The sequence below is a fragment of the Coenobita brevimanus genome, chromosome 97 (genome assembly GCF_032717465.1).
Source record: "Coenobita brevimanus isolate Jiangsu-jjx chromosome 97, ASM3271746v2, whole genome shotgun sequence".
NCBI classification, from domain to species: domain Eukaryota; kingdom Metazoa; phylum Arthropoda; class Malacostraca; order Decapoda; family Coenobitidae; genus Coenobita; species Coenobita brevimanus.
Window position 1 is genome coordinate 22,550,771 of NC_137050.1, and position 26,883 is coordinate 22,577,653.

At 41.0% G+C, this 26,883-nt stretch overlaps 1 protein-coding gene across 1 annotated transcript in view; it reads left to right on the forward strand.

The window, feature by feature from the left end:
• The window catches only part of LOC145413610 (nephrin-like), a 202,012-nt gene that overhangs the window by 99,266 nt on the left and 75,863 nt on the right, over positions 1-26,883 (forward strand). Inside the window, exons 4-5 of the mRNA XM_080283265.1 lie at positions 13,234-13,386; positions 21,407-21,586. Coding sequence (XP_080139391.1) covers positions 13,234-13,386; positions 21,407-21,586 — 333 coding nt within the window. The remainder of the gene's footprint in view (positions 1-13,233; positions 13,387-21,406; positions 21,587-26,883) is intronic.

Below are 26,883 nucleotides of genomic sequence, written 5' to 3' on the forward strand. Positions count from 1 at the left end.
GTGGAGATACCCGTTTATAAATACAGTAAAGAGAAAATTTGTCTGCCTCTGTAGTCCTCTATGGAAATAGGGGGTGATTTTCATGTAGATTTCTCTAAATGTCTCTAAAATTTGTAGCTTTTTACTGGGAATTTGGAATTGCTTATTACTGTTGCAGACATTTGCAAAACATTGCTAAATTTGCAAATAACCGGATCTTCTTAGTGTCCCTCTGTTGATCCAGATTGGAACCACACGTGTTTCGATGCATCTAACGACAATTTTCGGAGCTTCGGAAAGGAGGAGGCCGGGAGAGTGTCGCAGGCAGGGCGAGTAGAAACTCTCATGGAAATATGAAAGCTGGACGGAGATCATAATTCAGATTAATTGTTGAACCATATAACTGGAACTTGTGAAGATTATTCAGAGTGATTAATTATTCATATGACAAAATTGGAACTAACTTTAATGGTTTACATTACAGTAGCTAAAATTATACGAAACATTGCTAGAATGTTGAAGACGTAGATTTTCATAAGTGTCCTTCTGTTGGTCTAAATTGGAACTACATGTTTATCGGTGTGTCTAAAGACTTTTTACAGAGCGTCGGAGCTCAGCAGGCCGGGCGAGCAGAGCAGACAGGGCGAGCACAAATTTATGTGTAAATTTGAGGGGTGGGCTCAACGAACATAATTCATATTAATTGAGGAATCATATAACTGGAACTAGTTAAGATTATTCAGATTGACTGATTCGTATATACCGTAAATAAAATAAAATGTTTGTTTGCTTGTCTGTCTGTCTGTCTCCTATGAAAATCAAGGGTAATGCATATAGAACTCTATAAATAGCTCTAACAGATGCACCTTCAGATGAGTTTAAATGTGTACATTACAGTTGTTAAAGTGGCACCCGTGATGGATAAGATTAGAGCTATTTTGAAATAATCGTCAGCATGGTGGAAATATGGCTAGCCAGTTATCGTAGATTTCTTTTTTACTTCTACAATCACTTCATTATTAGCTACGACGTGTTGGATGAGTGAACGGATTAGCGGGGTGGGCTTGGCGAGTGGGGTGTGTGGGCAGGATTGATGGGTGTGTGGGTAGTGGGCGAATGGAGGAATAGGTCCATGGGGCATATATCCCTGGGGAAATGGGGACTGGGAGGACCATAGGTTCATTGGGTAAAATGGGGCCATGAGGTCTTCTCCCACAGGGGGAGTGGCCATCCAGTGTTCTAGGCAATGTCGGGTATTTACCCCGGCAATGTCGGGCAATGTTGCTAGTGGACAGTGAAATAGGAAGGCTCGAGAGAAGGTTTCATGGTCGAGTGGGGGAAGGCTTTGTTACGAGCGTGTAATAGAGGAAGTTATAGGTCTCAGTTGAAAAAATGTTGAATATAATATATGTTTTAGGGATTTAGGAAAAGTAAATGTGGTACCGGATTTGGTGGTGGGTGTGCAAGTGGTAGACTGTAAATGTTATGGTTTGTGAAGAGGTGAGTGTGAGGGTAGTTTATGTTGTTGTAGGACGAGTGGTATAATACAGTATGTAACAGACTGAAAGGCTGTATTTGTGGATAGGGATAAATATGTAATGAAAACTTTAAAAATTTCTTGAGTTTCTTACTACACATGAACAAATCATTGATGTGCAGGCTTGAAAAAATAATAAGGGAAATTGGAAACATCTGGAGATATAGGCACCATAGCTGTACTGGAGGTAACGTTTTAAATGGCTCTGTGCTTGAAAAGAAGATGCACCGTAACTCAGGTTCCCAGCGTTTGTGGTTTTAATTCCTCAGACACCGAAATGTTACGACTTTGATTTTTTTTCAGTTAATCTTACTTGTTTATAAATAAACGGATAATACACCATAATAGCATGAAGATGATTTAGATAATAAAGAAGACCGTTTTATGAGTACATCTTTTTCATCTAATTTTTCTTGACAAAATGTAACCGAATTGCGTTACCGTATGAAATTATTATCTTAGGTTGCAGTGGTGAACCATTTAATCTCTTACAGGCTCTGAATTTTCTGATGTTGTAAGGATTCTGTGACCTTAATATAGCACGAATATTGTAGTTACGGTATTGTAAGCTTTATTTCTTGTTGATGAGTAATGGCAAAAGATTGTCCTAAGCACACACACACACACACACACACACACACACACACACACACACACACACACACACACACACACACACACACACACACACACACACACACACACACACACACATTCTCTCTCTCTCTCTCTCTCTCTCTCTCTCTCTCTCATACACTACAATTTAAGAAGGACCTTGTGGCGGTAATGTAGTTACAACGAATAAAGTATACATAATTATGTGATTAAATATGGTTGAGTATAAGAACATAAGATAACTATAGTTCATTAATTTTAACTTGAACCAGACTTTCATCCTTTTACAACTTCTTCACGTAGGTCTGTGCATCCTTTCCACAACAATTTTTCGTGACAGTACCATATTCTAGTGTTAATCTAAAGTTACAACTTAGCATTCTAGGTGCAGAGATGGCAAGTTTAGGCCAAGTTAAAGAGAACAGAGTATAATGTATTGGCCTTCATAACGGTGGCTGGATCAGGTGAATATTACTGTGTCTGTGATCAATGGCGGCGTGGTTCTGGGGTGCTGTTGGACGCATGTGACGAATATGGCTTTGTGTAGTGAATCAAAAAGATGGTGAAGTGGCTGAAGTAGTTGTGATGATGATGATAGTGGTGGTGGGTGCCGATGATGAGTACTGAATAAAGTACAGAACTCATTGTGGTGGGTGTCGGTGATGAGCAGTGTACTTCAGTGTACAGTGCGACAGTGCGTGGAATAGGGGTGGGAAGAGTAAACCTGATTATAGAAAAGACAGCGACAGAAACGATTCTAGATAAATGGTGGCGGTAGTAATGACGATTGTTGACTAAAGTGGACTTGCGATAATTGTAATATGAAGGTGAAACAATGGTGGTAGCAATGATGGTTTTGTTGATGATGTGTTAACAATGGTGATTGGGGTGACGGTGGGATGAGGGGAGTTAGCTGTGTTACTGGTGATGATGGTGATGGAAATGATGTTATTCATAATGATATAGTGAAGGCGGTGGTAACAGTGGTGAAAGGGATGTTGTTGTTGTTGATTCTGATGTCGCTGTTGTTACGAGTGCTGGCGACGATGGAGATAGGGATAGAAATATTACTGATGGTAACGGTAACAGTAGTGGTTGTGATTCTGATAAAATGATATAATTTGTGACGGTGGGGATAATAGTGATAGTTAAATTACAAGTCGCTGTGCTGGTGCTAATGGTGTTGTTTGTGGTGTTCCTGATGGTAACGATAGCGAAGTTACTGGTGGTAACAGAAGATATGTTACTGGTGATGACTGCCGTAATGATCCTCTGCGATAATTACTGATACAGCAAATTATGAGGACGTTTATAATGGTGAAAAGTAGTAATTTATTGTGTTAACTTAATGGTTTATTAATGATACAGCAAATTACAATGATGTTTAAAATGGTGGAAAAGTTACAGAACACTAAGGATCATGTGGTCCAGAAGCTCAACTTACTATCAATTCTAAGTCTCTGAAACAGAAAGTAATTAATGGACATGAAACTGTGATTGGTTTTATTGCCAGAGGTTTAAAAATTGTAACAGAAGAAACTACGGTATAAACTAACCACCAACAGGTTCCACAACTCGTGATATTATTCTTATTTTGATATCTGTGATCATGCACTTTGTTGTCGCTTGTGCCACAGGTGAAAATTAAAACATGAATTAAGAGGGATATTCCTGAGTGACACACACACACACACACACACACACACACACACACACACACACACACACACACACACACACACACACACACACACACACACACACACACACACACACACATCCATATAGGTAATTACCGAGTTGAGGAAAAGGAAAAAATGAAGCCTCACACGCACAAAGGGACACAACATGGGCAGAGTGTGTGGGAGGGGAAGAGGGGAGAAAAAGAAAGGGATTATACGGTAGGATGGGAAAAGAAGAAAAGATGAAAAAATAGGGAAAAACGGGGAAGGAGGGGGGCGGGGATAAATGGAGGAAAGGAGGGAAGGAAGGGATGATTATGATAAGGGAAACGAGAGGGGGGAGAAGACATCAAGGAGGGAATAAAAGGAAGGGGGAAAGATGGGGCAGGAAGATTCGGGAGGGAGTGAAGAAGAATGGAGGGTGCATTGGAAAAATATGATTAGGAACGGAGAAGGAGACAGTTATTTCCTATATGTAGTTATTAGTTGTTATTTATTTCACGTCAGCTTGGGTTTTAATTAGTGTTAAGACTGGAGACTCCTCCATGACGTTACAAAAGCTTGGTTGTCCCTCTGTTGAGGAGATGGATATTGTTGCTGCTGTTCATGCTATTGTAATACGTTTCCTGTTTCCTAAATTTCCTCAGCAGTTTGCTTAGTCCATCCTACTCTCTGGCTACCGCCTAGTCTACCTAACTCCACTACTGACCATTCTCTGCCTAACTTTGTACTCTTCAGCTCTCTTCCCCACTAACCTTTCACTCATAATACTCCTCACCATAAGCGCTCCCCAACCTCACCAAATAATTCACATGCCAACCTTATCTTACAGCAGATGTCTTCCCCTTCCTCAGACATCCACAGCTTCCTCACCCTCGCAACTAAACTTCTCTTCCTAAATTCCGCCTCCCTCTGGCGATGACTTTCCCCTCTCTCTCTCCTCCTCCACTGATAGTCACACTTTCCGCCATTCTCTCTCTCTCTCTCTCTCTCTCTCGTATTTGCATTTATATCTTTGTTATAACCGTTTATCATTTATTTACATCACAATTTACAACTGTCACTCCTATCCACCACCTCACACGCTTCACATACTACGCATCTCTTCTCTTTAAAACTCTCAGGTTCACTTTTCGCATTGCACAGACGGAAATCTAAAACGCTTTATCAAGGCTTAAGAGAAATGAAATGATGAACTTGCCTGTCCTTCCCTGCGTATATTGCCTCTAGTGACCTCCTCTGACTGCTTTACCGTTTTTGGCCTCCCCCTGCTGCCTCATTTGCCTATACCTCATTCCTGCTTCTGGACTCCTTTCTTTGCTTACCTCACTTACTTTTCTCCTATGTTGTTTCCCTTGAATTGCTTTCTTCTTTTCTTTTATTTCTATTGCCTCTCTCCCATCTCTTTCCTTTTACTGCTTTCCTCTCTCCTATCTTCCCTTCAGCGGTTTTTCTGTTGCTCCCCTGAAGTGCCTTCCTCTCTCATGTCTTCTTATCTGTGCCTCCCCTGTTGCTTCCCCGGTCTTGCCTTCCTCTCTCCCATCTTTCTCACTGCGTCTCTCCTGTTGTTTCCCCTGTACTGCCTTCCTCTTTCCTATCTTTTCTTCCCTATTGCTTCCCATATACTGCCTTCCTCTTTCCTGTTTTCCCCTTTGTGTAACTCCTTCCCATGCTGTGTTGTACCTCGAACCTCCCTTGTGAACCATCCCCCTATTGTTTCCTCTGCTTTTCCAGTTTCTTCTTTTATAATCTTTATCTTCGGTTTTTCTACCCTCGACTGTTTTGCAACCCTTTGTTCTTCCTAATCCTTTGATCTTCCTCTCACTTGTTGCTGAGGAGTAATCAGTGAGGACTTAGTGTGGAACAGCAGTTGAAGCTTTATGAGAGGCAGAGTGAGAAGATAAGTGGAAAATTGAGAAGGGAAAGAGTATTTAACGAGACCGTGAGCTCAAAGTATTGCAAAGGACAAAGTAAGGAGTGAAAAATGAGTTTAAAGCAACAGTGAACTATGTATAATTTTACAGTGTGCTTTATTATGTGTATTTTATATTTGTTTTTATCACACTTATGGAGGTTCAGCACCATTTTTTTGTTTTACCTTGCCTTGCGTAGTATCGCCAGTAAATCGATCAATCGTTCTATCAGTTAAACAAGCAAGATAACAATGAAAAGCGAAATGAGGAATGAGGGGAACGACGCACCGTTGGGACCACATACCAGTAGCGGAATTAACTTCCATTAAGCCTTTCAACCACTGGACGTCATTGCTATGTTAGTGTCGTTATTTCCAGGTGGTTTTGTTTAGCTTAGGGGAACTCTTCGAAATAAAAGAGTTTTACTTAACCTTCATTAAGCCATCCAGTACTTAAGTTGAATACAGTAGTTGGTTAAACTGTTCGGAGGACGTGTGACTAAAATTAAAAACTGCATCACCATGCTCATGGTGTCAATATCATAACTTGAAACTCGGGAAACAGAGCAAAAGGAAAGTGCGAAGAGCTTTGAAATTAAACGTACAAGGAGGTATGGAAATTCGTTTGCTGTTCCACTGCATCTGCTTCACACTTTGTACATATCCGTAGATTTCTTCCCCTTTGTATCATAATAAAGATGGTCATCTTTGTCAGAGAAACATACCAAGTATCTCTTAACTTAGGAATATGAGCTTAGCCAGGTTCTGATATATAGGGAAACTGAGGGACAAGGTAGGGGGCAAGTCCTATTCATGGAGGGGCGGGGGTAAGGGGCGGCACTGCTGCACATCGCGCACAAATTAGATAATCCGAAATTTAAAATGTGGTGCGACAAGACTGACTAGCGTGGCTCGGAACGGCTCTGGTTCCCCGTTAGGTACGCCACTGTATACCAGTAAAACGAGCTTTGTGAGCGTGTGATGAGCGAGCGAGCTTTTATACATACACCTACCATCATAATTCCATCTTGGTGTAAACTTTCAACATTTCTGGTGAGGTACTTGAACAGTAACAGAAGAATAATTCAGCTAAAATATTTACTTTCTCACTTTTTCTATCTAACACGTTTCCTTTCTGGATGTGCATGTGGCGAGACGCCGTAGCATTTATCATACGCGCAATGCACAGTTCTCTGCTCCCGACATGCCGTGTTAACGAACTGCGTCGGTAAACGCTTGACTATTGATTGAATGATAAAACTCAGAAATGGGGTGATTGCCCTTGCTGATTTCACCCCCTAAACATTAAAAAAAAAAAAAAAAAAAAAAAAAACTTCATGTAAAATTATGAACGTAATATCTTATATTTAATTGTCAGAATTCATTTAAAAAATAGTGTTACAACAGGAAATCTTTTAAAATCTGTTTCATAGTGGAGCATGGTAGTTGAAGCCCTCGGTACATTCCCTTGAAAAGCTGGGATTCTAAGGGATTTCTTTGGTCTTATAAGAAAATATATAGCTAAACACAAAATTTATTGAATGTGTCTACTACCATCTGAATTAATCTTTTCTCTATCTCACATAGGAGAAAAGTTATTAGCCTGTGAAAACCATTGTGGTCGGGGCGTGCCCTGTCGGGCCTGGCCGGGTCATGTCGGGCCGCTCATTTCACAGCTGAACGTAAACATCGCTTCGCTGGCTGCGCTCGCTCGCTCGTAATGAGCGAGCAGAGAGGGTGGTAGAAGAGGTCAGATGCTAACTACATGTGGATTTTCACTTACACGAAATAAAGTAACTAATGTTTACCAGTAGTTAAAAGTTTGGCCATACTAATTTAGGTGGCAATATAGCTGCGCATTTAAGAAAAATGTACAACCCTGTAACTCTGTGATATGTGTATGAGGTTCCTTTCCTTTTCGAGCTATGCGAGCTGTGAGTAGAACACACACACACACACACACACACACACACACACACACACACACACACACACACACACACACACACACACACACACACACACACACACACACACACACACACACACACACACACACACACACACACACACACACACACACACACACACACACACACACACACACACACACACACACACACACACACACACACACACACACACACACACACACACACACACACACACACACACACACACACACACACACACACACACACACACACACACACACACACACACACACACACACACACACACACACACACACACACACACACACACACACACACACACACACACACACACACACACACACACACACACACACACACACACACACACACACACACACACACACACACACACACACACACACACACACACACACACACACACACACACACACACACACACACACACACACACACACACACAACTTTAATTATTATCGATTAAGAGATAACCACAACTCATCCTCTCCTACTTGTGACCTCTGCTGTCACCAGGTTCTCTAGCAAGCCTCGGCCACGACCTAGGCCTACTCCCTAGTACACAATCCCTCCCTTCCCCACAGCCGCACCACACCACCCTTTCATCGCCAGCTGCTTCATTTACCCTCTAAGAACAGTCATAATCAGTCCCTGAACTCCCTCTCCAGGTAATTACCTGATAATGATATGCAAAATGCGAGTTTAACTCCCATTAACTCTCCTCGCCCGTGTTATTTATGCAAACAGTAGGAATAGCTAGTTGACAGAGAACAGTTTGAGACTATTTACTCCTCAGCCATTGACATCTGGAGAAAACAATTTCACATTGCTTTCGTTATGACAGTCTTTGGCAATACATAATCTTTGCTACAGGCAGAAGTATAAGACAAAAATTTAAAAATATTTAAGTTGGTTCTTTCCTTACACCAGTGGTGCAGCGGGCAGCTGTCTAACTATCTTTCAACACGGTCTTCTGAATATTCTGGAAGCCTCAGCTCCTGCTGACTTCCCATTTTCAGACATGCACATCATTCATCACCTCTGCTTCTGTCATATTTTAGGCGCCAGATCAATTCTTTCTGCACCTCTTACCCCAGTTATATTTACTACGGTACATCTCATCTCACATCTTCCCAATCATCATTTATTAGATATAGCCGTGCCATCTTCCCCTCATGTCTTTTTTACTTGTTAGCGTTCTTCCAGTTTCATTACGTACATCATCCCACTTTTTCCCATATACTTTCTTATGCTTTTGCACATCTTTCCAAGGCTGGATCCTATTATCAGAGTCGTTTGCATCTTGTTTTATTTTAGATTTATTATTATTTTTGTTTATTCTCCGTACACATCTGTCGCTGTATCATCCACCCCATTTACCTTTTCACCTTCTAGTCTGTTGCTAGATCCACGTCCCATCTTGTTTTATTTTCTTTTTGCCTTTGCAACACCACATTCCCTTTTAGTATTCCTGACCAAGCACAATCTGTATGCTTTCCACATATTTGCTAAGTTTGTCTGTACCCAAGTCATTGGCTCATCCTCCATCATTGATCCTAATAACTTGCTGCTGGTTAGTTTTGCAGTTTTCCACTTTCATTTTTTCTCTCTGAGTACTCCTCTTATTTCTTTTCCCCCACGCTAATTTTATTTTTTTTCAAGTGATCAGACAGTCCGCTTCACCGTACTCTTTCGACTTTTCTGTCAAGTCCGAGTATCTTTCTCTCTAAAAGCATATTAATTGCATAAACCAGGCATGAAATATGAACTACTTTGTTTCGTGGTACATATCCTTCAGAAGGCTTTTTAATTATTTTTTTCTCTGCGTTACTCCCTCCCCCCCCCAAAAAAAAAAAAAAAAACATTATTCACTGAACCTTTACGTACTCTTCCATTCACATATCCTTCACAAAAACTATAAAATTCTTTGGCATGCGTTCTCCTCACTATTCCTTCTTGACTCCAGAATCTACCCTTCTCTTCCACGCTTCTGGCATCACACGGTCCTTGCGTTATAATCCACCTTCTCAGACCTGAATATAACATGATACGCCTTGAGTTACTACATTCACAAACACTGTACCACTTATCATTCCGCCATTATTATTTGACAACTGACCAACTTCCCTTTACCCCGTTAACCTTATACATAACAAGTCTTCGTATTCATCTACTTCTTGCCATTTTCGTTTCAAGCAACGCCGTCACATCATATCTTCCTTTATTAAACGCCTTCATTACCTCTCGCATTTTGCACACAAACGGTATAAGTGTATGTAAATACATAAATAAATAAATAAAATGGCAACAATAGCATATCCCTTTCCCCTTCTATATCTGACTCACTACAGAAATCAGTATGTTTTCCACCAGACGTTTTACGATTCGAGGGAAATTCCCACTCGATGTGAGCCAGTTAGATTAACGATGAAATAAATCAAGGAACAGTCATTTGTAATTATGTACAGGTGAACCTCAGTAATCCGAATGGACATGTATGATAAAACTGCATAATTCTGGCAGTGTGTGTGTGTGTGTGTGTGTGTGTGTGTGTGTGTGTGAGCGCGCGCGCCTAGCGCGGCAGAAATTGGAGAAAGAATTTCGATGAAACTTGGCAGGATGGTTGGAGCTGGGTCACAGATGGGCCAAATTGAATTTCATGTTAATTGAAAATTTCTCAAGGGGTGTTTTGGCCTCTAATAATTGTTCCAATTGATGTTATATAATGCAGAAAATGTGGTGAGGCATGTTCGTGGAGTTTCGTGTGTCTCTACGGTAACAACTGTTTCACTGCCCTGTAGGGCAGCATAGCACTTGCTCCTATCTTGACGCATAAATTGTTGGTTGGGAGCTTAGTGGAGCACGTTTCAGAAATGACCCTCATTTGGTCAAGTGCTGAGTGGCTCATTGGGGCCACAAAGCCATCTATCTATCTTCAGCCAGACGACTTAATCTTGTAAGAAGTGTCCAGTAACAATCTCCATGTCACCCTGTTCCGTGTCATTTCACTGACCTCCTCCTGCCTTACACCTCCCTCTCTCATATACTTCTCTTTTTCATCCCTCCATCTCGTCCTCGGTTTCCCAGTCCCTCTCCCGCCCGCCCCCTCCACTTTACTCACAGTCTATTAGTTAGTCTCATATTCTTCACCCTCTCCACATGGACAAACCCCCTCAATCTTCAGTGTATTTCTCCTAACACTTTCTGTCACATCCACAGCCACGCAACAATGCTCCTTCGCTTCCTCATTTGTCAGTCTGTTTCCCCATGTACCTCTACATGTTCCTCTCAGATAACTCATTTCTACTGCTGTGACTCTTGACTTGTGCCCGTCCAACAAGGTCCAAGTTTCGTACCCACACGTCAGAGTGGGAATCACTGTACCGTCATGCAGTGACCTTTCTACTTCCATGCTCACTCCCCTATTTATTTCATATCACAGCTTTCAATGAACCAGCAACTTTCTTTCCTGGTGTGCCCTTTCAAGCGCTTCATCCTGCCCATTTCCATCGTTACTCATCATATTACCCAGGTGCTTAAATGCACTCACATTTTCTATATCCTCACCATCGAGTCCCACTGTGCATTCAGTGACTTCATTTCTCTCGAACACCACAACTTTACTCTTCCCTACATTCAACTATAGATTCCGTTTCTTACATACTCTCTCAGAACTCACTCCCCGAGCCTTACATTTCCCTTTCGTCAACAGCTTCCCAATTACTCCATATATTTTTTATATTTTCCACATTACTTGTCTGTCCACTCTGTCACATGCTTTCTCTAAATCAACGAAGGCAGCATACAACTTCTTTCCTTTCTGTAGAAACTTTTTCACTAAACACCTTGGGATGAATATTTGATTTACACAGCTCCTTCCCTTCCTGAACCCTGCCTGTTCTTCTACAGTTGATTCCTCTGTTATCTTCCTAACTCTGTAAGTAAGTATCCTACCATGTACTTTTCTTATTACACCAAGAAGGAAAATGCCCCTATGACTACCACACACTTCTTTTTTTCCCTTTTCCTTTGTACAGGGGGCCCCCCCGGTGCGACAAAAGGCAAATAGACCAAAAGTAAAAAGTGACAGAAAACTGCATCAAAGTTTCTGAAACTCCAACAGACCATAATTATTTTGTTTTGTTTTTATACATGGTGAGATAAGGCTAACAACACAGTTAGAGATAATTGCGTTATAATATAGCCCAAAGGTCATCCTATGAGTGGATATTGGCCTATTTCCGCATTGAAATGGCCCTCCGAGAAGACCTGTCAGCTGTCAAGGTTGTATTGACCATTCTTTTTAAGTGGCTAATAGACCATTTTGATATAGTTCTTTTGGGCTAATTTCCACATGGATATGGAAGTTAAGACCTTAGAGATCGTCACCACATGCATAACTCATTTTTGGCTGGGATAGTCTGATCATCTCTTGTCACACCGGGGGCTCCATTTATACCAGACTTCCATTCCTCCGGGCCTCTACCTTGCTCCAATGCCAATTTACACATTTTCCGTATCCATTCTATTACTATCTCTCCCACATGCTTCAGATTTCACCACACACTCCATCTGTTTCTAGGGCTTTCCCCATTTTCACTTTATTTCTTCCACTATTTCCATCCTACTGATCTCTTCCTCTCTTCTCATATCCCTCCTTCTCCCAGCCATTCCCCAGCCACTTATACTAGTGTTACTATAATTCTCATTGCTTAACAATTCCTTACAGTGTTCTCTTCATCTGCTCACTTTTTTCTCCGTCTTCCGCCTGCTTTGTGTCATTTTTATCTGTCAGTATCCTACTAGTCTATCTACTTTATCACCCTCTCTCACTCTCTTCACCATCTTCTAGAACATTTTCTTACATTCCCTCCACTTTACACTCAGATGGCCTAGTACACTTATTATCCTGGGCGTGTGTTTGTGTGTGTGTCTAGCACAGCTGAAACTGGAAAAAGGATTTCTATGAAACTTGGCAGGATGGTTGCATTCGGGTTGCAGATTCGCCCATTTGAACTTCATGTCAATAAAAATATTCTAAAGGGGTGTTTTTATCCCTAATTGTTCCCAGTGCATGCAGAAGCAAACTTTCGGACTGTGATGCACTTGCTCCTATATCTATACAAAAATCTTTAATTTCAAGGAAAGCGATGCACCGTCCAGAAATGGCTCTCATTTCAGCAAGTGGTGAGCGGCCTGTCATGGTCGTGAAATGTTTATAGGTTTCTAAAACTGATTTTGTAGCATCATTCGAGTACAGTTTGGACGTGCATTAAAAACGGTATTTTAGGTCATCCAACTTAACTAGGCGGAGTCTTTCGTCCTTTTGGGGTTTATTTCCCCTACCTCATTGACATAATAATCCAATACCACAGTTGTACCTCCTGTCTGTAGTACTTTTGTGTGACTTGTGTTATGCAGTAGTCATATTCTCTTGTTACAGATCAATATTCAGTGTAGAAAGATGGCAATTTCAGACACTATTAATGTGGATACTATAATAGATGCTTAATCCCCCACTTTCCTTGTTACCAGTGTCACCGTCGAGCATCAGCCTGGTGGGGGTGGGCGACGGTGACATGATGGAGGTGGTGGCGGGGGCCCCCTTGACACTGGAGTGCCTGGTGAAGGACGCCAGACCCGCACCTACAGTGGCATGGTACAGGGATGCCATCACGCTACGACAAGGTAAGCTCAATTAACACCTTCTTTTTATTATAGTTTTTTCACCTTAGTTTGGCGCAGATTTTCTACTGTTGCAGCTTATTTCATGTAGTCCAGTGGCACAAAAAGACAATATTACGGCCCTGCATTCATTCCACAGCACTCCTTCATGACTAGCTTCATAATATTGTGTTAGTCTATGGTGACAACGGAGCACTGAAGATGGAGAGATGAATATTATCTGCCACGTTAGAATAAAAAGGGTATGGTTTCCATGGTGTTCTACAGGTGCGGGGAATAATATAGTTCTGCATTATAGCTGAATTTAACAGCTATGATTTATGGAATTTCAGTATGCTATTCTGAAAAGTTGTTCACTCCGAAGTCTGCATCAATGTTTTCAAGGCCACCCTCATGAAATGAATCAGTATTTATGTCCGCAACTGTACATGAACACTGTTGTTAATGGCATGTGCTTCTGTATCGTATATATACACGCTTGGTAGTGAAGTTGTCTAGGGTACCATGCGAGGTTAATATCATGTATACCCCTCCAAAAAACATAACGCCACATACAGCACTTAACATTACGAAGCGTGGACGAAAATATATACTCCACCCTGTGATGGTAGTGCAAATATTATGCTTGGTATTTATTAGGTCGCTCAAAAACGCATAAGCTGGCACAATTAAAGATAGTATATGGACCGATCTACCTAGGCAATAGATTTAGCTGTGTCAAAGGAATTTTTACTTTTCCATAGTCATCGAATGCCAGTGGCGATTTATTTATTACTTTATACATTTTAAGTGGGCCAACTGCCTAGCCCTGGGCTCCTACGCTCCTCATGGGGCAATGTAGGGTTGGATGATGGATGGATGGATGGATGGATGTCTACAATGGGGACAGGGATTCAAGTTTCAAAGAAGTTGTCGCAAATTTTTGATGTAATGCCAACAGTGATGTAGGTCAGTCGCCAAACCTCAAATATCTGATCTTCAGTAGAATCAGACTAAGATGTTAGACTGGATGTATAGATTATTACCTACTGAAATGGTATGGTTAGATTATGAAAAAAAAAATGAATATGTGTGATCTACATTGAAGTTACAGAAGCAAAGATACCCGAACACTGTTGGGTAAGGAAATCTACTGTATACATCAAAGTGTAGATGAGAGTGTGCTTGCATTGTATTTATGTGCACAGGGAATGCATGTGACTGAGGTGGTGGGAACGGTTTTCTTGTGAATCGTGAGTGAAGTGAATGTAGTGAAAAGCCACTAGAAGGTGGCTTGATGTGATGGATGAAATGTGAAAATACAAGATATGAACACTGAGGAAGCAAAGAGACTGACAGACAATTAAATTATATGGGCACAAAATTAATTATTGCATTATTTTTTGGTTTCAACTTCTCATTGCGTGAAGTTGGGCTCCACTACACAGGTATCACCACAGTGACAGAAAAAAGCTATATCGAAGTTGTATACAGCAGGCTGAGGGATGGAGTCAAGAATTTCGAAGGTTTGAATGACGACAGCATAAGTTTATGGCCCATTTCACGGTATATTATTTTCATTACTTCTTTTGTCGTTTTTCCTTGTCCGTTTTTGGATCTTGTCCACCCACCTAATGGCAAGGGAAGATGGGTTTGGATGAAAACGAAGACTTCATAAATGACTGTGTTCTCTCCCTTAATTTCTTTTACAATCATAATTGGACAAAAAGTTAAAACTGAATTTTATTGTCCCACATGATTAAGCAAATTACCCTGTGGTTTACCTGAATATTGTCATAGCTCATCATCACGGCCAAGTTTTATCAACGCTGTGAATCTATATTATATTGGATAATTTAATTATTAGATATGGCATACTCACGCCTTCTTATTCTTGTGCAGCAATAAGTTTCTGTCAAAAGTCTCTTCATAGTCTTGTAAGCAGTAAAAGACCGTATTTCAGTAACTCAGATGTGACCAGTGCCACTAACAGCAAATGGAGTCTCATTTTCGAGACTTCATTATTGAAATATGCCGGGTATGGACAGTCCAGGCCTGATCCGTTTTGGTGCCTTGCATTCTTACACAGATTTTGTTTACACAAGCAATCCTTTAATTAGAGTTCCTAATATAGCCTAGAAGTTGGGTACACTATATCTTAGCCGTCTTCCAGGAAGTTTGAAGTGAGGCTGACGTACACACACACACACACACACACACACACACACACACACACACACACACACACACACACACACACACACACACACACACACACACACACACACACACACACACACACACACATTTGATTATATATATATATATATGGACCAGGGAAAGGCAAGTATTCTCTTTTTATTTCCATTGGTGAAGAGGGGGGAAAATACATATGTAGTAGGGAAAAGAAGAGAGGGAATGAACAAAATCAAAATATGAAAGCAAAAAAGAACAAGTAAACCGATAGTAATCATAACTATGAATAAAAATGGAAACCCGAAAATATGAAATTAGGTCGCCAGTGTCAGAATGAAAACAGGAAGCTGACTTTAAGCAATGTAATAAGGTGAACAGACAGGAGAATAGACAATGGTGTGGCAAGTAGGAAGAAGGTATTTGGTAGCATCGTATCGTGGAAGAAAGCAAACATAAAGCTGACTTTTACTACCCTTATAAACCTGGCCACGGGAGGAGAATAACATTATTGAGGGACTGTAAAATTGCCAAGTGGCTGCCATTTTTGGAGACTCTGGAAACTACCGTCTGGAGAGAAGTTCGTCCCCCTTCTCTCACACTCTGGCCTCACGGTTAATGGAAACATAATTTTAAGCGACTCGCAGTACCGTTTATGGGCAATGAGACTATAAGTTATCCATGAACACTGCTGAACTTTGGTTCTCCAGCTTCAATAATGGCAACGTCTTTGTTAACGACGAGGCGTTGCCACCACGATAATCGCTTTTATTCCAGTCTCTTGATGTCGACTAGGCAAGTTCTTGTGATACTGGAGTAACACTGATGTTTTATATATATATATATATATATATATATATATATATATATATATATATATATATATATATATATAATAAAATTGCTTAATAACACGTCTGATTGAGCAGACCCTTCGACCGGAGGTAAGCAAACGCCTTAAGGGGGTTGTCCCATAGGTTCCCTACACCGCTGATGTGTGTGCGTCTTAGTGTGATACATGCTGTGCAGTACTCCATTATGTATGTTATGCTGTGTCGGCCTGTTCTGCAAGCTGGACTGGACATGTGTCATCTCTGAATTCACCCAACCCAGATCTAACCTGGTAGCTGAAGAGAACTTGGTGATGTGTTCCGCTATGCCTAGGTAGATGATATCATCCCTACATAAGGACACCTCCGATGGGTGAATGGCAGAAGTGGGGGCTTGTAGTACAGTGTTCTGAGCAAGGTGTATTGTCCTGCGCATGAAGTATGTAGGAATTTCTTCATTGCAAATGTTGGAATGTCTGGAGGTGGGATATTGTTGTAGAAGGTTTAATAATGTCTTTGTGGTGACAGTTTTATGTGCCTGTGTGTGTTGTGTCTGTGTATTGCCACATGTGAGCGAATAGTTGAGCGAGACGGGGTCTTTCAAGCGTTGGTGCAAAGGCCGCAGCCTCTGCAGACCCAAGATAGGGGTTCTGCGCTTGTACACTGGGTGGTGATGATAGCTCAGACACCTGACGTTTGGCTGGCATGCATCACCACATCCGCGCGAGCTTCTCAGAGGCGACTGTCGCAATTATCGTTCTAGTGATATTACGATTTTTTTTTTTTTAAATTATTCAGGAAAATGGGTATAACTTTTGAGTTATCGTTGTAGCGAATCATCACAAAAGGAATCGACATTTAACAAGACTTCACTGTACTATACTAATGGTAGATGGCAGTGCAAAAGTTGGCAAATAAAAAATGAAGAATCGTATGGAAAAGTAGGAGAGAAGAATGACAGAGGAGAAATGGTGGCAAATTTTGCTGAAATTTGTAACATGAGAATAATGAACACATACTTCTAGAAAAGAGTAGGGAGAAAATGGACTTGGAGAAGGCCAAATAAAGAAGCAAAGAATGGAGTCGACTTCATTATAGCAGATAATAACACGATCACTAATGTCACAGTTATCAAAAAAGTAAATATAGGAAGTGACCATAGAATGGTGGGTTGCATAGCCACATTCACTTTCAGAAGTGAAGAAAGAAAGAAGCTGATTGACAGCAAAAAGGTCTGCCCAATATAAGCTTGCAAAAATAAAGCTGTCGTTCAGTTAGATATAAACAACAGTTTCCAGGTTCTAAGTTGTGCCGAGTGTGGCATTAGAGAGCTTGATGATAGACTAACAAAAGTGTTAAGGGACTCAGGGGAGGTAGAAGGAAAAGCTAATACAACTAAAGCCAACAAGTATTAAAAACTACCCTAGAGCTCATGAAGACAAGAAAGAAGATGAAAGTAAAAACAAAGAAAGATGAAATAGAAAGAGCAGAAGCTTATCAACAAGTTTATCAACAAAAGACAGAGAGAAGAAAAACGAAAGAGAAAAATGGATCAGTTCAAAGAAAAGGAAAAAGCCTTAAACAGGACCGAAGCAAAATGGCAGTAGGAAGGCAACAAATTACATCACGGAAATACACAAGTGTTGGTGAAGTCATCAAGTGCAGAGAGATGACTAGATTTGCAGAATTTTACAGACAACTGTATGCATAAAAAACAATCGTATCAACAACGGGTATTCGACTACTGATCGTATATACACGATAAACCAGCTAGAATATAATGAATCACTGTCCTTAGGTTCTGTTGATTGCAAAAAAAAAAAAAAAAAAAGGCTTTCGAATCAGTGGAGCACATAACAATTGTACACTCACGGCAGGAGCAATGAGTAAATGAGAACATTGTAAAACTGCTCAAAACATATACCAAGAGGGAACTGCTACTGTTAGATTACCGCACATAAAGACAACAAAAAAATAATAATAAGACTGAGAAAGACGTGCGTCAAGGAGACAAAATTTCACCAAAAATTTTTATAGCATGCTTTCAAAGAATTTTTAGAAAACTAGAATGGGGAAACAAAGATGGAGAAAACTTTAACTATTTAAAATTTGTAGATGACATCGTCCTGTTCTCAGAAACAGCAGACATTGAAAGAAATTTTAAATGACCTTAATAAAGTCCCAAAAGAGGGATAAAGATGAACTGGAGTAAAACTAAGGAAGTATTTAATTCAAATACACCAAAGAGTGTCATCAATATAAATGAAGGAATTCTTGAGGGTGAAGAATACAATTATTTGTGGAAAATCATAGGCCAGCAAAATCCAGTGAAAATAAAATGCATTAAAATAGGATGAAAAGCTTTCTGTAAACGTAGGGACATCATGAAAAGTAGTTTGCCAATATATATGAAACGAAAAGTTTATAACAACAGTATCATGCCACCTATGATGTCAGAGTGTGAGACCTGGAAACGGACAAAATCAATTGAAAATAATCTAACCCGTTCTCAAACAGCAATGCAAAGGTCAATGTTGGGAATAACTTTGAGAAACAGGATGAGATCGACTTGGGTGAGGGAACGACTAAAGGACATTTTAGTATTTACAAAAGAACAGAAATGGAGGTAGGTAAGGCATTCGGCAGGAGCAAGGGATAATCGTTGGAGCAAGAGGCTGACTGACAGGACTGCGAGAAACTGCAAGCATAGTAGAAGGAGGCCAGACAGGAGGTGAAGAGATGAGACAGACAAGTTTGCAGTCAAACCCTGGCAGAGGCTGACTCAGTCACGGAATTCGTGGAGAAGGTTAGGGAAGGCCTTTGTTCAGCACTGGACTTGCAATAATTTGTGTTGATAATACATCGCCTCTCGCCTGAGTTGTAAAAACTTTGGGAAGCGTTCACCAAGCCACTGACTGCTTTTGCGGACATAAAGGGCCCTGTAGTTGAACCAGTGTCACATAACTTGTATGCTTGCACCCAGTCGGCTTGAGGCGGGCCGATTACACTTGGTTCACAGACTACACACACATTCAAAGCCGCTCCAACATTACAATTATACTCACAAGCACTTCTCACCCTACATACAGTCTCAACCAGACAGCCTAAGCCACGATACATTGGCTGTATCGCCCCTGCTTCGGTAGGGATAGGCCGGTCCTGCAGTGGACCTCAACGGCTGATGATATATATATATATATATATATATATATATATATATATATATATATATATACAGAGATGGGAGCCTCTGTGGTACAGTGGTAGAGTGTGCGTTTCGCACGCTGATGGACGAGGGTTCGCCTCCCGCCAGAGTTGTAAAAACTTGCTACTTTGGCGGACATAAGGGGTGCTGTGGTTGAATCAGTGTCGCATACTAGTATGCTTGCACCCAATCGGCTTAAGGTGCGATTGCACTTGGTTCACAGACTACACACACATCCAAAGCCACTGCAACACTACAATTACACTTACAAGCACTTCTCAACCTACATACAGTCTCTACCAGACAGCCTAAGCCACTTGGTAGAGATAAATTGGCTTGTATCGTCCCTGCTTCGGTAGGGATAGGCCGGTCCTGCAGTGGACCTCAACGGCTGATGATGATGATATAGAGAGATGATGAGAGGAAGAGTCAGGTCAAAGGGATAGTAGAAGGATGGTGTGAAAATGTTGAGTCGTGCAGGTCTGAGCATCCAGGGTCCTTAGAAGGAGTGTTATGGAACATAACGGACTGGAGTTATTGGTTTATGGGGGGAATGACTCTCTCTCAGCAATCTGTAACAGGCAAGAAATGTTGGGACTTGGGTTAACCGTCGATGAGCTGGGCTTAGTTGAAGATGACTGAAAACTGCTTTAGTGCAGATCTTTACATACGATACGTGAGAATTAATGGAAGGGAAGCTGCGGTAAGTTTTCCGTCGCCACTCCACTGGAGTGAGCTGTAGCAAGCATATATTAAGAAAACATTGGGTGCATGGTTTACAAAAGCCTTATTCTTTGATAACAGAAATTTTAGTACGAAAATGCTTTCTTCAGCTCTAGGATAACATTACATTGTTGGAGAGATGTATTTTCAAGTAGATCATTAGCATCTGGAAAACAAATTTTTTCCTCATTTCGTACTGAAACATCTAATGGGATATTAATCATAACCAAGCAACACGATAGTCTCAAGTGCTGTTTTGAAAGAATTCTTGAAAAATATTAATAGGTTGCGTATGAAGTATACTGGGAGAGATGCGAGGTAGAATATGTGTGGCTAATACTTTCTCACACGTTGGTCATAATTATCTAAGTATATTTTCATTACCTCCCTTTCCTTGGGGGAAGCAGACTAGGTACATAGATAGATAGATAGATATTTTCAGTAAATATTTGGAATGAATTTTCTTTAAATTATTACTCTAATAAGGACATGAGTTTTCTATTGTGTGTGTTCTGTTAGTTTCCATATTACTAATGCTTGGCTCACAGATGATGCATGACGGAAGGACCTTGAAAATTATATACAGTATGACTCCCTTTCCAACTCAGCATTCCATCGTGTGGACTCACTTTCACTCGGTTATTCCGAATGGATGCACGCTCAGGATTTGGATACCTGATACATTAAAAAGAGTTTTGCAAACTACTCAAATGAGTAGTTTAAAGTTTTGTTTAAAATGGTTTGTCAAGATTTATAACAATTTGTAACTATTAGGGCTCGTGTGCATAATAAGTGGGCACCTGTGGTGTGGCGAAGATTGGTGACGAAACAAGGGGTAAACAGGGGAACAAAAGTAGGGATGGTGTTTTTTATTCATTAGGTCTAAATGTCGCTTTCCACGTATTTTCTGTTATCATACTACAGCACCTAAGGTGCCCACTGATCGTGTAAACGAGCCTTAAGATTGTCGATCATGCAATCGACCAGGTGTGCTGTTTGTTGGAAGTTTGTGTGTAGTGACATGACTCGTCGTGTTCTTTATTGTGAGTTGGTGTGTGGTGAGGTTATATGTAGAGTTATGACGTGTTATCAGGGCTGCACGAGGAGGAGGTGCAGGCGTCAGGACACCCCCTGCGCTGGAGTGTGAGAAGTAAGCTCCGACTTCGGCCTCTTCCTGAAGACGACGGTCAGCAGTACTCGTGCCGAGCCCTCCACCCGGCCCTCTCCTCCTCACCCACCACCCTTGTCGCCTCACTCAACCTCGCCGTCCTCCGTGAGTTTTTGTTTTGATTGGTTTCCTTGTGTTTGAATGTGTGCAGCAGAATGATGTTTACCTACTGTTTAACTGTACAGCATATTCACTTTCCATTTTGGTAAAAGTATTGAGAATAATAGCGTCAACATCATCAAGGTATAGGCGTACCCATGTTATTTCAGTTACAAATGAAGTACTCACAGTGCTATGTAAATGTGATTTCTGTTTTCCTGTTGTCACTTTGATGCATAAAAACCAACTTCTTCCGTTTCCTTTATTCCTTAGAAGTGGAAAGAGTATTAAGGGAAATCGGGACTGAAACCGTACATACCAAACGATGCTTAGGCTTATAACTCCTCTGACGCAGTGCGATTATGTGCCTTGTTGTTACTTCCGTCAGCGAAGTTGGAGGAGGTTACGCGTTCACCTATCTTGTCTGTTTGTTTGTCCAGACGATGTCACCAAAGTCCTCAATTAATTTCAATGAAATTGGGTGGAAGGGTGGGCCATGGACCAAGAAAGAATTGATTAAATTTAGAGGCGGATCCGGAGCCGGACCCTGTGTATCCCGCACAATGTGTTCAAAAGTTCTCAATGAATTTCAAGTAAATTTTGTGGGAGAGTGGGCCGTGGGCCAAGAAAGACATGATGAAATTTTGGGGCGGATCCGGATCCTCTGTATTCCACACAATAGCTCCACAGATCAGGATCCTTTTTAATGACAATGTCATTCTCGGAGGCATGCGCTTGCTGAGTGCTCTCTAGTTTACTTTGTTTTTACCCTGCGACAGTTTTTACTGGAAGTACTAAACACAAAAACATTCTGTGCATATGACAATTTGCTAGGGAGAAAAAAAAATCGTGAGTTTCTTTTGTAACAATATTTCTATCAGATTTACACTGATATGAATGGCAGTTTCCTAATTGCCATACTCTGAACCATGTTTTATAATATTTAGTGATATGTAGTTATTATGTACTACAGGCAAATTTATATAAAATGCTTGCATAAGCTTGAAATAAATACTGGGTGGGAAGATTGAATACTAGTAATACTCCAAGAATGATCTTCAAATTAAATAGTGGCGTGATTCAAATTTATTTTGTCTTATGGAAATTGGATTTGCTAGTACGAGTAAATCAGGCATCTATGGACAGCCGCGATCGATAGATGAAAGTATGGTTGATAGGTACCACAGTTATGACCAAAGGATGCAAGTTTTAAGGCTGAATGATACCCGTGTTAGGCCTATGGCTATCTGGGTAAGGGCCAAAAGAAGTTATTGTCTAGGCAGTATTAAGCTAGGGTTAGGGCTGAAGTTTGTCAGAGGTTGGAAGGAACGATAGCAAGACTAAACCGATGAATGTATAATCTTCATGCCGATCATGTCAGCAGCTGTCTACGTCATGAAAAATATGAATTAACCAGCTCTGTCGGCAAACTGCTGGCTGTCATCACATCGCAAATAAACCGCACTCTCCTCTAATGTCACCACACGCGGTAGAACATCGTCTTACCTACTGTCAACACAGGTTAAGTAAGTCGCACTTTTTCCTAAAGCCAACACAAGCCAAGTGAGTCACCTACTCCTCTAGCTTTAGCACAAGCCAAGGGAGTCACTCTCCTCCTTAGCGCCGTATACTTTTCATCTGCATAAGTTTCCTAGAACCTCTTTCTTACGAGTCATTTCTGCACATGACTCGTTAATATTCTCTTGAAACTATTTATAGAAACTATGCCCTCATTAAAAGGTATACTATGCAAAATAAATCGCTAAATAAGAGGTCCTAGAGAACTTTCTAAGCCTACCAGAATGACTTCCAATGTCAGCAGGTCTCAGGTAAGCCAGCCCTTCCCCTATAGTGTTAGCACACCCTAACGCGCCCTTTCCCCTGAAATGTCAGTACATCCCAACACACCCTGTCCCCTGAAATGTCAATACATCCCAACATACTCTCTTTCCTAAAATGTCAACACGCCCGTAATAAACCCTCTCTCATGAAATATCAACACGCCCTGACATACAGTCTTTCGTAAGATGTTATCCTACCCCAACACACAGACTTGCCTAAAATGTCAGTACACCCTCTTCCTTGAAATGTCAGTGCACCCTAACACACCCTCTTTCTTAAGATAACACACCCCAGTAATCCCTCTTTCCAAAAATGTCAGTTCATCCCAACACACTCTTTCCCTAAAATGTCATCACACTCCAACAAGCCCTCTTTCCTAAAATGTCAGCACATCATAACACGCCCTATTCCCTAAAATGTCAACACAGCCCCAGCACAGTCTCTTTCCAAAAATGTCATCACACCCCAACACACACACCCTCTTAATGTTAACACATCTCACAGAATGTATCGTCTCCCGCAATGCTAACACACTGGAATCCGACCTAATTCTCTGCTTAACCCAAACTTAGTTCAAGGACGAGACGGTCTGTATTGGATTACGTGAGATAAGCGAGAGAAAATTGTGTTAGGAGCCTCGAAATTGTATGAGGAAAGAGCTAACTGAATGTTCCGTTTGTATGGAGAGGAGGACAGGAAGTGATACTGGGCAACAGGAACCCCATGTACAGTACAGTACAATTAGGTACAAAAGCTCGCCAACTATTCTATTGCATCTACTTCACTCGTAGCTCAGTAATTCCCACGACTCCCAAATGTAAGCCTCATTAGAAAGTATAAAAGCACCTAAGAGATGAACAAATGGAGAACAAGCTCAGATCTGGTTCACTGATGATCGTGGTTGCATTTCTGGTTAATCATTTGACTAAGGTATTTTCCTTAAGCAGAATAAAATCGTCTGCTATTAGCCTGAAAATAAATACTTACGTGCATCCATGACGAGAGAGCATTTAGCCTTCTAGTTAAAAAAAAATAATTGTCACCAGAGCAAAATCGCCTGATAAAAACCTGAGAAAGACATAGTAGTTCGACCACCGCAGTCAGTGTTAAGGTGTATTGAGAAGTATTCATTCTGACAGGTGGGTGGTCCTCGTTCCTTAACATGACTGATTCAGAGTAAGCTTTTCCTTGACAAATTTGATATCTGAGATTTAGTTTTTGAAATAAACAGGTAGATTATGCTCATGAGAGTGACATTATCCATACTTCTTCCGTTCTTAGACTTTCCTACTCTTCGAAGGGAGGTACGAATGCACTAATGAGTTATACCACCACCCTTTTCCTCCCCTTCTTTTTTTTTCTTGTGTGGGTGTTGGGGGGGGGGGTGATATGATTTTTGTTTCATCTTCCCTCTCCTGTGGTGTGAGGTGTCCAAGGAGGAAAAGTACCGATCTGGAAATACTGATACAGCCCGTTTGAATCTCAGCGTATGAAGGGGAATTATTGCTGGAATAAAGCGATGTTGTTAGCTGTGCTTTCCCCTAAACCCACCATCAGGTTATGAATTATTTTTGTTATCAGTGCAACGTACTTTACGAAATTCGTTCATCTCATGACGCGCTTAGTAAAGCATCACCCTAATGATTCCATTATTTCTCGAGCAGGAACTCCATCTACAAGTGTGCTAAGCAGTCTATACAAGGAGCGCTGGGCCTCAGGGAATGGCCTGACTAGTCACTGCCCAGAGTATGATGCACAAAGGAAAATGTCTTCTAGTTATCCTTACTTAACAGTTCTCTGAGCAGACCAGAACGAATAATTTCTCAGATGTAACACACAATGTTCCTTCTGCATTATCGACTTCCAACTTTATTCAGTCATATCAGTCACGGCTTTTATTGTTATTACCCTGGTTCTTGTTCTTGTTGTGTTTGCCTCTGATCGTGTATAACTGTACGTTATTCATATCAGTAAGTAGTTCCGTATCTAGCGGCAGTTGTCATTCTGTCTACCGCAGTTTTCATGTTAGAAAATTACTAGAGTAAATTCTCTCTCTCTCTCTCTCTCTCTCTCTCTCTCTCTCTCTCTATCTGTGTGTGTGTGTGTGTGTGTGTGTGTGTGTGTGTGTGTGTGTGTGTGTGTGTGTGTGTGTTTCTTGATCTATATTAAACTAAGGAAAATAGTGGACGGTAGTTACACAGTAAAACCCTTCGCTAAATGTTCATGATTCAAAGATGTAAAGAAGAGAGTGGATGTTTGAAAAGACCACGTCACCAGTTTATACAAAAAAAAAAAAATGTTTTTCAAAGCGGTTGTTGATGTTTCACGAAGCTCTTTGAAAAATATATAATACTGCAGCGATGAAAAAAGAATGCTATTTTATTTTCTCATGGAGAGAAAACATTTAAATTTGTCTGCACACAGGGATATTTCATTTAGCTTACCAAACTCTGGACCAGCTCGTGCTGTGGTGTTTTGATACAGAACGGGATTTCTTTAAAGTGCAAAAAAATCAAACGTATGTATTTTATATATACAGTATATATATATATATATATATATATATATATATATATATATATATATATATATATATATATATATGCCACACCCGTAAATGTTCGTGATAACGTCGATAATGACGGCAGGCCAGACGGTTAATTAATGGCTGAACACTTCTTGGTTTTATTCCTTGTAAGCGCAGCTGAGGTACAGTACACTCCCGAACACCGTTCACCTCTCTCTCTCTCTCTCTCCATCTTTCAGTGATTACTACTCGCTCACTATCCGTTCACTGTCTTACTTTCACTGACCGTGACTACTCCGTCCTTCACTGATTTCTGTCACTGTCTGACTCAGGAAGTTTATGACGGACTCTGTGTATCACTGTCCGTACGCCACTGACTCACTGGCTGACCCACTGACTTTTCGCTGATTCACTGTTCACTGACTATTCGTTACTGAATCTCTAACTTTCACTAAACGGCCGCTTGCTCTCTCTCACTAACTGCTTTGCCTTCACTGAGTACTATTTCTCACTGGCCGTTCACTAACTAACTCTCACTTACTGTACAGTAGTGGGGCAGCTAAGTACAAATTTTGGCGGAATCGTTCACTTTGTGATACAGGCACCAAATTTCGCATAGGCGCTCATCAAGGGTTAGTTAGTTGATTATCGTCAGCCACTTGAAAATCAACCTGTAATGGTGATTATATGAGTGAATGTTATGCACTGCCTGGGCACACTGGTGACATCACTGCCGTGAAACTCAGCATGGAGGTCAGTGTCAGCTTCTGTAAAGTAATACAGTGCCCCAAATTATACCGAATTAGCCCCCATGTCAGTCAGACTTCCGCACCTAAATTGACAGGATGTGCCAGCGCGGGAGAGCCCAGCCAAGGATGATGGGGCTTTAGTCATCTGGAAGGTGTACAGATCGCACGGGACTTGAATGACACTG